The sequence below is a fragment of the Triticum aestivum genome, chromosome 3A (genome assembly GCF_018294505.1).
Source record: "Triticum aestivum cultivar Chinese Spring chromosome 3A, IWGSC CS RefSeq v2.1, whole genome shotgun sequence".
Taxonomy (NCBI): Eukaryota; Viridiplantae; Streptophyta; class Magnoliopsida; order Poales; family Poaceae; genus Triticum; species Triticum aestivum.
Genome location: NC_057800.1, coordinates 520,447,224 through 520,458,912, shown reverse-complemented (window position 1 = coordinate 520,458,912; position 11,689 = coordinate 520,447,224). Strand labels below are relative to the sequence as shown.

Sequence of the window (11,689 nt, the reverse complement as noted above, 5' to 3'; positions counted from 1 at the left end):
TCTTAAATATGCCTATGGCACAATTCTTTTTATGGAACATAACCTGGATATGGCTCAAAACTTGAAACTTTTGCTTTCAAAATTTGAGCAGATATCCGGCCTTAAAATTTATTTCCATAAAAGCGAAATGTTCAACTTCGGAGAATCCAATGAAGAACGACTGATTATGCTGACCTGTTTGTGTGTGCACAAGGCTTTTTTTGATTAAATATTTGAGAATTTTAATTCATCATCGGTGTCTTACAAATGCAGAGTGGAAATATGTAGACTAGCGATTAGAAAAACGGTTGAGCAGTTGAAAAGGCAAGTTGCTCTATGTTGGAGGTCGACTGGTCTTGATTGATTCTGTCCTCACAAATATGGTTCTCTATATGCTTTCTTTTTTCCAACTCCCGAAAAAGGGTCTTGCAAAGGTTGGATTATTTCAGATCAAGATTCTTTTGGCAAGGGGACAATAAAAAAACATTCTAGCTAAATGGAGTGTGGTTTGCAGGCCAAAAGACCAAGGTGGCCTTCACATTCATGACCTGCGGATCAAGAATGATGCTTTACTTAGTAAATGGTTATTCAAACTACTTACTAGGGATGGAGTTTGCCAAATCCTGCTACGCAATAAGTATCTAGGCTAAAAGGCCGTGTCTCGGGCCTATTGGGAACCTGGTGACTCGCACTTTGGGCTGGATCGGTGGTGGCAACGAAACATCATTTTCGCTTTGGAACCTTCCCGATAAAAAAGACGGGTCGAAGATTCAGTTTTGCAAGGACAAGTGGCTTGGTAATGCCAGTCTCGATAACAATATCTAGCTTTGTATGGCATTCTTTTGTGATAAGAATGACACGCTCAGTTCATTCTCGTCGGATATTTCTTTCAGGCGGTTCCCGATTGGATTCGATTGAGCTTACACAAGGAGGGGATGTGTTCTACTGGAATTTCACTACATCTGAGTCTTTCCCAGTCCAGTCTATGTATCGTGCGCTCATGCATTCAAAGGACCCAATGGGTATAACAAGAAAATTTGGAAGTTAAAGATTCCCCTGAAAGTTAAATCTTTATGTGGCATATTCGAAGGAAAGTTGTACTAACCAAAAACAATCTCATCTGTGCAATTGCCAAGGAAGCAAGAAGTGTACTTTTTGTACTAACGAAGAGACAACCGAACACCTTTTTTCAGTGCAAGTTTGTGTGTTCTACACGGTCAGTCATCCAAATATCAACTAATTTGTACCAGCCCATAAGTGTTGCCAATATTTTTGGTCATTGATTGGATGGTATTCCAATTATGTTGAAACCGCTAATAATGGTGAGAGCATATGCCTTATTATGGTCACTCTGACTATGTAAGGATGGTTTTGTTTTTAATGGCAAGAACTCTTCTCCTTTGTAGATTATTTTCCCTTATACGTAAACACTCATTTTGTATGTGATCTTCGCAACAATGAAGGAATACGAACCGTTGATCAAGGTGTTGCGTCTACGGTTGGAGTGGGTGACCAGAGAGTTTTTTACCCAACATGAGTGGCAGCATAATCTCCGGATCGATCCACCACCATCTTCGACATAGGCATATGTCAGTCCTATATGACTATACCGTTGCCGATGTCTTTTTTTGTTAGACTGTTGGGGTTTGATTATGTGCATCTTTGTTATGCAACATCTGGACGTTAGACTACATTTTAAATTAATAAAAGCATTTTTCATCAAAAAAAAAAAAGATAGACAACTGCCTTGTCTAAGTTTTATAAAGCTAGTTACAAGGCCTTCTGCAAGAGAAAAATTATCTATCGCCCATATCGCGTGTAGTTAGCTCGGAACTTCACAAGGGCACGTAAACACGGGGGCACTTACCTCCCAAGCCGTGCTGCTCGCTCGACTTGCGGCGCAATTCATGAAGTAGTTGAATCCTGGGTGAGGGCACAGTAAAATAAAAATCCCTCAAAACCCTATAATTTTGAACAATGTAACTTACAGTTTTTGCATATAAAAATGCCAAGTTTCAATACGTTCCACAGATATGATTTTAAACTAATTTTTCTGTCGTACACACAAAATAATTGATTTTTATGGTCACTCGTACTAAGTTTCAACATTGAAACTTAACATATATTTTTAAAAGTCATCAAAATATATTTAAAATGGATCATATTTCAAAGCGCTGGTCACGAGAAACACAAATATGAACACAAAACCTAATTTAGATTTTTTTGTTTTAAAACATATATAACTTTGAAAATAAAAGGCAGGTATAAGGGACCTGAGTGCCCCGCCCTTAGAGCAACTCTAGCAGACCCCGCATCCCGTCAGCCCGCAAAACATGTTTGCAATTCTCGGAAAAACGCCTTTGCGGGCCGGCACGGACGGGCCAAGTTGCAGACCCTGTATAACGGACCCGTAAAAAGGATATTCATGGAATATGCTCTTTTATGGGTCGGCTTTGCAGGGTCTGATCTGGCGCAGCTCCTCCCGGCCCGGAAAACCTAAATTTGCACCTTAATTTGATCCATCATAATGCATTTCCTGGCTTTTTCAATAACAATGGATACACAATACATCGCCAAATCTTTACTAGAATAGCAAGACCAAAGAAAACAAGAACCACAAGTATGCATTTTAGAAGATTTCCAACTTCCATAACTGCTCCCACTAGTTGGATTAATATCTTCTCCATGCATTCATTGTTTATCTGCGGATTCTTGATTTTGCAATCTTCTTTCTTCATTTTTGGTTCGAAATAAGTAGATGCTGCTTCCCCTCTAGTTGCACATGCAGCCGCATCATTGCCTTCGATTCTTCTAAGGAGTGTGTCAACGTCTATTAAGTTTCTTCCTATCAATAAATTAATATATTCACCTTCCCAAAACCAAAATGAGCATCCATCTTCCTATACACATGAATAAGCATGTTCGAAATGAGTTACCGCAATTGAACCAAAGAGTGAGCTATCAAAATGAGCTACCGCAAGTGCACGTACCCCGTCGTTTTCGTATTTGAAGAACACCCATCCAGGGTGCTTCGGCGTGCCTGAAGTTAGCCGCAGCACTGTCCGCGTGCAATCGTCGCACTGTATGAGTAGCATCGGCGAGTCACAGAGCCGCTGCGCGAGCGCCGAGCCCGGTGGACGGCCGGACGAATCCATGCCCGCAAATCGTCGGCGGCATCGGGATGACGAACCCGTACCTGCAGCTGCATGCTGTGATGCGCCCTTGCCGGGGCTGCGGAAGATGCTCCCCGACCACTCCATCGCTTGGCGCAGCCACCGGCGGCCGGAAAAGCCAAATCCAGCGGCCCGCGATGAAGGTCCGCAGATCTGCAAATCTGGCGGCCCGCAGGCGCAGGGGGGGAGGCCTCGTGCGTGTGGCGGCCTTTCGGCGAGCTCCTGCCGGCTGTTTTCGTCGAAATCTTGGGCGGCGGCGCGAGGGGGAGAGGGGAGGTGGTTGGTGGAGAAAGCGCGGGCTGAAATGTCTCTCCACCAACCGCTTCCGTTTATATGCAGGGCACTGCAACGGCGAGGGGAAACCCGCGAATACGTGGGTTGGGGCCGAAATTTTGTCGCGCCCTTAAAAAATTTTGCAGTCCATGACGAGATGCGGTGTCTGATCGGGCAGATTTTTTCGTTTTAATTCGTATTTTGGCGATTATTTTGCGGGTCGGGGCAAGACACGGGTTATGCTAGAGTGCTCTTACTTGCCGCAAATCCTCGTCCGCATTATGCTAGAGTGTTCTTTTTTATTGCACTGTGTCAAGAAAAATCTCAAAATGCTTTTAAAAATTTATAAACATCTAAGGTAAGACAAGTTTGGCAAATATGGTGCTGCATTCTATGACAAAGTTAGGTCATCAACCAAACAGGTCATGCCCTATGTCCCGACACGTCTGAAGTAGCGCGTACGTGTTCTTCTGTGGCCCGCAACCCAACCAGAAGACCCACCCGCCAGCCGATCTCGAGATGCCCAGAGCGCTCGCCTGACGAGCCACGCATAAATTTGGACGAGAAGTGGCCACTGTGCATTTGCGCTCGTAATATCATCTCTTCCAAATTTCATTTCCCCCACAGCTCACGAAGGCAAGAGGCATGTCAGTTAGCATGACGCAGAAGACGGTGGTGCTCTATCCCTCGCTCGGCGTGGGCCATCTCAACCCTATGGTGGAGCTGGCCAATGTCTTCCTCCGCCTCGGGCAGGCCGTCGTCATCGCCGTTGTGAACCCGCCGGACAAGGACGCCGTGTCGGAAGACGCAATGGCTCGCCTCTCCACCGCCAACCCAGCCATCACGTTCCGCCGCCTCCCCGTGCCGTCTTGCGGCAAGGACCATTACTCCCACCCGGTCCTGCGCACCATCGACGTGCTCCGCGCCGCCAACCCGTCGCTGCGGGAGTTCCTCCGCACCCTCCCTGCCGTGGACGCCCTCGTGGTCGACATGTTCTGCGTGGACGCGCTCGACGTCGCCGCCGAGCTCGACATCCCCGCATACTTCTTCTTCGCCTCCGCGGTCGGAGACCTCGCCATCATGCTCCACCTGCCGTACTACTATCCCGCCGCCCCGTGCTCGTTCAAGGACATGGGCAAGACGGTGCTCCGCTTCCCCGGCGTGCCGCCGATCCGCGCGGTGGACATGTCGACCACGATGCTGGACCGGGAGAGCGATATCGCCAAGGAACGGTTGCGCCACTACACGCGGATGCCGAGAGCAAGAGGCTTTCTGACGAACAGTTTCGACTGGTTGGAGGCGAGGGCGCTGGAAGCACTCAGGTACGGCCTCTGCACGCCTGGTCGCCCAACGCCGCCAGTCTACTGCATCGGCCCGCTAGTCCTTCCTGGCCAAACGGGAGGGAGCGCCGGCGGGAGACACGCGTGCCTCGAGTGGCTTGACGCGCAGCCGGAGCGGGGCGTGGTATTCCTCTGCTTCGGCAGCCTGGGCACCTTCTCGGCGGCGCAGCTAGCAGAGGTGGCACGCGGGTTGCAGGACTCCGGGCACAGGTTCTTGTGGGTGGTGCGCAGCCCTCCCGAGCAGAAGGACGAGTCGGTCGAGCCGGACTTGCAGGCGTCGCTCCCGGAGGGTTTCTTGGAGAAGACCGCTGGCAGGGGCTTCGTGGTGAAGAACTGGGCGCCGCAGGCGGAGGTGCTGCGTCACGGAGCCGTCGGCGCGTTCGTGACGCACTGTGGGTGGAACTCGGTGCTCGAGGGGATCGTGTCCGGCGTGCCGATGATCTGCTGGCCGCTGTACGCGGAACAGAGGATGAACAAGGTGCACGTGGTGGAGGAGATGAAGGTCGGGGTGGCGGTGGAGGGCTACGAGGAGGGACTGGTGAAGGCAGAGGAGGTGGCGGCGAAGGTGAGGCTGGTGATGGCGTCGGAGGAAGGGAGCAAACTGAGGGAGAAGCTCGTGGCAGCCAAGGAGATGGCGGCGGCCGCTGTGGAAGACGGCGGGTCGTCTGACGTGGCGTTTCACGAGTTCTTGATGGACTTGGAGAAGTGCCGTTCAGAGAAGTCTGGAGAAAAGTCGATGTAGACTGTAATTTTTTTTTTTTTTTTTTGAAACGGAACACAGATTGCATTCCTCCTACATATCATTGCTGGGCAAGTCCCCAGCTACAAGGTTCTGAACAAACTCTGGGAATTGTCCCAGCCAAGTAATACATGCACCAGAGTTTAATGTTGCTCCAAACGCTGCTAGCCTATGCGCCACTCGGTTACATGTTCGTGAACAGTTTACAACACATACATCTGAAAAACCTACATGTAACTGAAATTTAATCTCTCTGAAAATGGCCCCTAGTGCAGACAGGTCATATTCCTCAGTAGACACAGCCCTTCTTAACTGTGTAGAATCTGTTTCAAACATCACTCTATCACAGCCCATTTGGCTAGCAATGTTTATTGCATACAACATAGCCACTGCTTCAGATTGGAAAGCATCAGCCATATGTTCCAGTTTGCCAGCACCTGCAGCTACAGCTATACCTTGATCATTTCTAATGATAAATCCCCAACCTCCATCATTGGAAATCCTGTGAAAAGCTGCATCAGTGTTGATCTTCAATATTCCTGAAGCTGGTCTTGTCCACTTTTGCTTTGGCTGTTGGGCTATCCCCTTCCCTTTCTCCTGTACCTTCATGACATTTATAAAGTGATAATCAATAGAAGAGCAAATTTCATTCGATGGTTTAATGGCCTTCCCTTTATTTGCATTGTTTCTTTCATGCCACCAAAGCCAAAGTAATAAACATGTTTTTAACTTGATCTCCTCCCTCAAATTAATAATTTCTTCGATGAAGTTTAAAGCATTAACACAGGGGATTAGCTGCAGCCTAACATGCTCGAGTTGAGCCATTCTCCATATTTCTCTTACTTTCTTGCATTTGATGAAACAGTGCCCCCCATCCTCATCCAATCTATAACAAATAGGGCAACGAGTGTCAACTTCCATACCTCTGTTTTGTAGCTTTGTTCGCAATGGTAAGCTATTGGTTGCTAGCCTCCATAAAAAATGGAGCACTTTGTTTGGGAGGGGCATTGTCCATAGTTTAAGCCAGTCAAATCCACCATCTTCTTCAGCTGCACTTGAGGTAGATGTTAGACCTGAGAGAGATTCTCGAGCTGCACAATCTATTGCTACTTTGTATGCAGATTTTACTGAAAATATACCTTTTTTATCATAGTGCCATGCCGTGAAGTCCTCGAGATGATCTTGGATTGGGATCTGAAGGATACACTTTGTATCTTCCGGGGTAAAAGTTTGCCTCACTAGTTCTTCGTCCCATTTGTTGGTGATTGGGTTAATTAGCTCACTGACTTTAGTTATCAAATTATTGCCCCTATGGGAGACGACCCTTCTGGTGTTACCTCTCGGAATCCATGGGTCACTCCATATGTCAATATCCTTGCCATTCCCAACTCTCCATATGATTCCTTTTCTCAGCAGCTCAACACCCTTTAGTATGCTGCGCCATGCATAAGAAATGCCACTACTTGGTCTCGCCCGCAGAATTGAACATCCTGGGTAGTATCTACTTGAAAGAACCTGGGCACAAAGAGAGGAGGGGTTTTGGAGCAGCCTCCATGCTTGTCTTGCCAGCATTGCCAGATTGAACGCATGTAGATCCCTAAATCCCAAGCCTCCATTTCTTTTTGATCTAGTAAGCCTCTCCCAGCTGACCCAATGCACTTTATTTTCCTTATCCATTTGGCTCCACCAATACCTATTAATCATGGTGCTCAGTTCTTCACATAGGCCCTTGGTGAGATCAAAGCACGCCATGCTGTAGACAGGAATAGCTTGTGCCACGGCTTTTATTAGAATTTCTTTCCCTGCCTTCGAAAGTAGTTTCTCCTTCCAACCTTGAATCCTTTTCCATATTCTTTCCTTTACATATTCAAACATCTTCGCTTTTGCTTTGCCAACATATGTTGGAAGACCTAAATATTTTGATGCAAGGCCCTCAGTTATAATGTTCAATGTCCTCTTCATTTCTTCCTTTTGCCAAGGCCTCGTATTTTTACTGAATAAAATGGATGACTTGTCCTTGTTTATCATTTGCCCTGAGCAGCTTCCATATATGTTCAAAATGCGTTCAACTTCTTGAGCACTGCTTGCACTAGCCTCCATTAGCAGCAGAGAATCATCTGCAAAAAGTAGGTGACTAACACTAGGAGCTCCTCTGCATATTTTAATTCCTCTAATTAACCCTCTCCTTTCAGCATTGTGCAGCATGGCTGAGAACCCTTCCGCACAAAGTAGAAACAGATATGGGGAAAGTGGATCCCCTTGACGAAGTCCCCTTTGGGGTGTGATTGTTTCGGTTACATCCCCATTCACTTTAATCTTGTATTTGACAGTGGAGATGCACTTCATTATCAAATTCATCCACCCTTCATCGAAACCCAGTCTATGCATCATCTCCTTTAAGAAGGTCCATTCGACACGGTCGTATGCCTTGCTCATGTCTAGTTTTATTGCTGCATAACCTACTGAGCCATTTCTTTTCCTCTGCAAGAAGTGTGTTAGTTCATATGCCAGCAGAGTATTATCAGAAATGAGGCGACCAGGCACGAAGGCACTCTGGTTAGGCGAGATTATATCAGGAAGAATTATTTTGAGCCTATTCGTTATTACCTTGGAGACCAGCTTGTATACCACATTACATAGGCTTATTGGTCTCATATCATTAATCTTCAATGGATTGTTATTTTTCGGGATTAGCACAATAAGTGTATCATTCCAGCCCTCTGGCATGTTTCCTCCCCTCAGAATATGAAGCACTTCCTTGACCACTTGTTCTCCGACAATTTGCCAAAACTTTTTGAAAAAAATAGCAGGCATTCCATCGGGACCCGGGGCTTTGAGGTCACCCATACCATTTAGTGCTGCTTTAACCTCTTCTTCAGTGTACTCAGCACACAAAACATTGTTCATGCTCTCAGTCACCCTCGGTTGTACAACATGCATAACTTCCTCGATGTTGCTCCCTGTCACCGTGGTGGAGAAAATGTTCAAAAAGTAGTTTGCAATATGTTCCTTCAGTGCATCTTCCCCTTCTGCCCAGCTTCCATCATCCCTCTGTAACTTTTTAATTGTGTTTCTCCTTTTCCTTTCAGAGGCAAAGGCATGGAAAAATGATGTATTTTTGTCCCCAGACTGTAGCCACTTTACGTGGGCTCGTTGTCTCCAGTGAGTATCCTGCTGGTGTTCAAGTCGGTCCAGTTTCTCTTGAAGAAAATGTTCTCTTGAAACTTGGTCTTGGCTGATGTCGCCCCTTCTCACTTCTTCCAAGTCTTTTTTTAAATTTTTTATTCTTTTCTGAAGATCTCCCAACATGTTGACGTCCCAGTTTTTTAAGTCGCCTGCAACCTTGCTTAGCATACCTTGAGTAGTAGTGTCCCCTCTCATCCTTGCTGTGGCCCAGGCATTCTTTACAATGACCTCACAATCTTCCTCTTGTAGCCATCTTGCTTCGAATCTGAAATTATGTGCTCTTTTCCTGAACCTTTGGGCCCCAACGGATCCATCTATGTGGATAATCACAGGCCTGTGATCTGAATGGCGCGGGTCGCCGTTCACCACTTTAAAGTGTGGGAACCTTGTACACCAACTTCTCGAACCTACCATTCTGTCTAGCCTTTCCTTTATGTATCGGCTAGCCTCCCAACTCTGATTGCGCCAGGTGTACTTATCTCCTACATAGCCTAAATCCTTAAGGCCACAATCATCAAGAGCCATTCGGAATCCCTCCATTTGACTTTGCGCTCTAGCTGGCCCTCCCTTCTTCTCATGGTTAAATAATATTTCATTGAAATCGCCTGCACATAACCATGGAAGGTTCAATTGTTGCTTAAGAATGCGCAGGAGCCTCCAAGTTACTTTCCTTCTATCAGTAGATGGTTCCCCATAAATACCTGTGAAGCGCCATTTGAAACCATCTTTTTCTATCACTTCTGCATCAATATGATATCTCGAGTAGTTGTGCAACTCCAACCTTATTTCTTTCTTCCAAAACAAAGCTAGTCCTCCACTTTTTCCTTCGCAATCTCTTACCACCATATTGCTCATTCCCAGCATCCACTTGAATTTCTCCATTCTCCTCTCATCCATTTTGGTTTCAGACAAGAAGAGGATGTCGGGGTCCTCCTGCTTCTGGAGGTCCAGAAGCCCCCGGACTGCCGGGCCATTCCCCAGTCCCCGGCAGTTCCAAGCTATTATTTTCATTTTGATTCACCGGGCTGTCCTTGCAGCCCAGCGTTCTCTCCATCTGTTTTTGTGTTTCCCTCATTTCCCTCTTGCGTTGCTAACTCGCCATCAACTTCCATTCTAGCTCTCTTCAGTATCTCTGCTTCCAAGTCTACATTCATCATATCAGCATTTCTCTTCTTCAGAATAGTCTCAAAGGGCTCATTTTTTTGTAGCTTCTCCTTCGTTCTTTCACATCGCTTGAAGGTGCCAAGCTTCAGGATTTTACCTGGCCTGATTCCCCTATTGCTTTCTTCGTTATGTTCATCTTCCTTCTGCTGGCTCCTCTCCTTTTCTTCCTGGCCAATCTTCAATTCTGCTAAGTTAGATTTTGGCATTTCCTTTTCCTGGGACACCAACTCGGAAACTGTAGAATGTGCTGTCTTTTTGCAGGGACTAGGTCTCAGGTTTAAATTTGTAATCTCCCTTGGCTGCTTGTTTTCCTCAAACACCAACTCCTTGCCCCTTACCCCTCTATTCATATCATCCTTAGCTGGCTTTAGGGGGCTAGTGACTTCTTTCTCTTCTCCTCGTCTTTCTGATTTATCTCCATTCGTTCCTGCCGGTAGGCTCTTCCTCCAGGATGGACCGTCACTCCCATGTTTACTCCCCTTGCTACCTGCACTATGTGTGGCCCAAAAGTCTCCACGATCACTTGAGCTCCTACTCCGTTCATCGCTGGAACTTCCGTTGTACATGATTGCGCGCAGCCAAGGACCAAACTGTCTATCACCTTCTCTTTTAGTCCTAGACGGGCAAGCCCTTTCTGTATGACCAATAATACCACAATTGTAGCAAAAATCTGGGAGATGCTCATACTCAAATGAGACAATTTTCTTCTTCTTATTCTCTATATCTTCAACTCCCATCATTTCCTCAAAAACTTGCCCCTGCTCCTCTTCTTGTTCTTCTTCTATTTCTATGGTTATAAACCTCATAATAGGGACTGTTATGTCCATCTTCACTTTGATTCGCATAAATACTCCCACTGCACTTCCATTATCGTCCAAATCAACATCCAAAAATTCACCAATTTGATCACCCACTAGTTCCCCTGTTTCTGTGCTCATCATTCCCATTGGTATGCCATATGCTCTCACCCATATAGGAATCGACTTAAATTCATAGTCATCTATAGTTGAAAGCGAGACAGGAGAGCAGTGTTGTTTCGCTTGCATTCCTCGTCTCATACCTCTTTTGCTAGTCCCAAGGTATCACGGAACTTCGTTGGAACCTCAGGAATCGGTATCAAAACCACACAGCGCTTTCATTTTGACTTTGGACTCATAAGAGCAACTTCAAAGGACCGACCCATTTCATCTGTCGCAGTTTTTTTGGTCGGCGCGGACAAAAGTAACGACCCAACGCATCGATCAAAATCTAAATCACGTCCGCATCGCGTCCGCGCCGATACATTTGTAGTCTAAATTTGCGGCCCAATGCGTCGGCGCGGACGCCGAACGGACAACACACGCGCCTTCTCGCTGTCCGCGACGTCCCCATCTGACGGCCGTCCAACTATCCACTGCCCACGCAGTCAACTTAATTTATGACCACGGGTCCACACGTCAGCGACGGCGCTCGTCCTTTTTTAAATCAACCATGCGGCGGGGCCGTCCTCATCCAAACCCACCATCCACATCTAGCCAGCTCTGCTCCCCCGTCACCGGCAAACCCTAGCCACCAGAACCACAGCGAGATGGGGCTCTTCTTCGGCGCCGGCAGCAGCAAGGCCAAGGGCAAGGCCCCCGCCACCCCTTTCCCCGCAGAGTTTCTCCCGCCTCCGCCGGCGCCTCGCCGGCAGAGGCAGCGCGTGAACGTGCCAGTGCACCAGGCGGAGTGGCACTGGCGGCACCGCCGGCCTCTGCCGTACCCAGACGTGACCCTGCCGCACGACTAGCATCTGGATCCAGATAAGATCCCAGTGCCGGCGGCGCCGCGGACGGCAGGGCTCACGCGGAGGAGGT

General features: G+C 47.3%; 1 protein-coding gene across 1 annotated transcript; it reads left to right on the top strand.

The window, feature by feature from the left end:
- The first annotated feature begins 4,009 nt into the window (after positions 1 to 4,009).
- Positions 4,010 to 5,510, top strand: LOC123061986 (anthocyanidin 5,3-O-glucosyltransferase). Its single transcript, XM_044485279.1, has one exon. It carries the CDS (start codon positions 4,071 to 4,073, stop codon positions 5,505 to 5,507), a length of 1,437 nt encoding a protein of 478 aa, XP_044341214.1. The 5' UTR covers positions 4,010 to 4,070; the 3' UTR covers positions 5,508 to 5,510.
- The last annotated feature ends 6,179 nt before the right edge of the window (positions 5,511 to 11,689 follow it).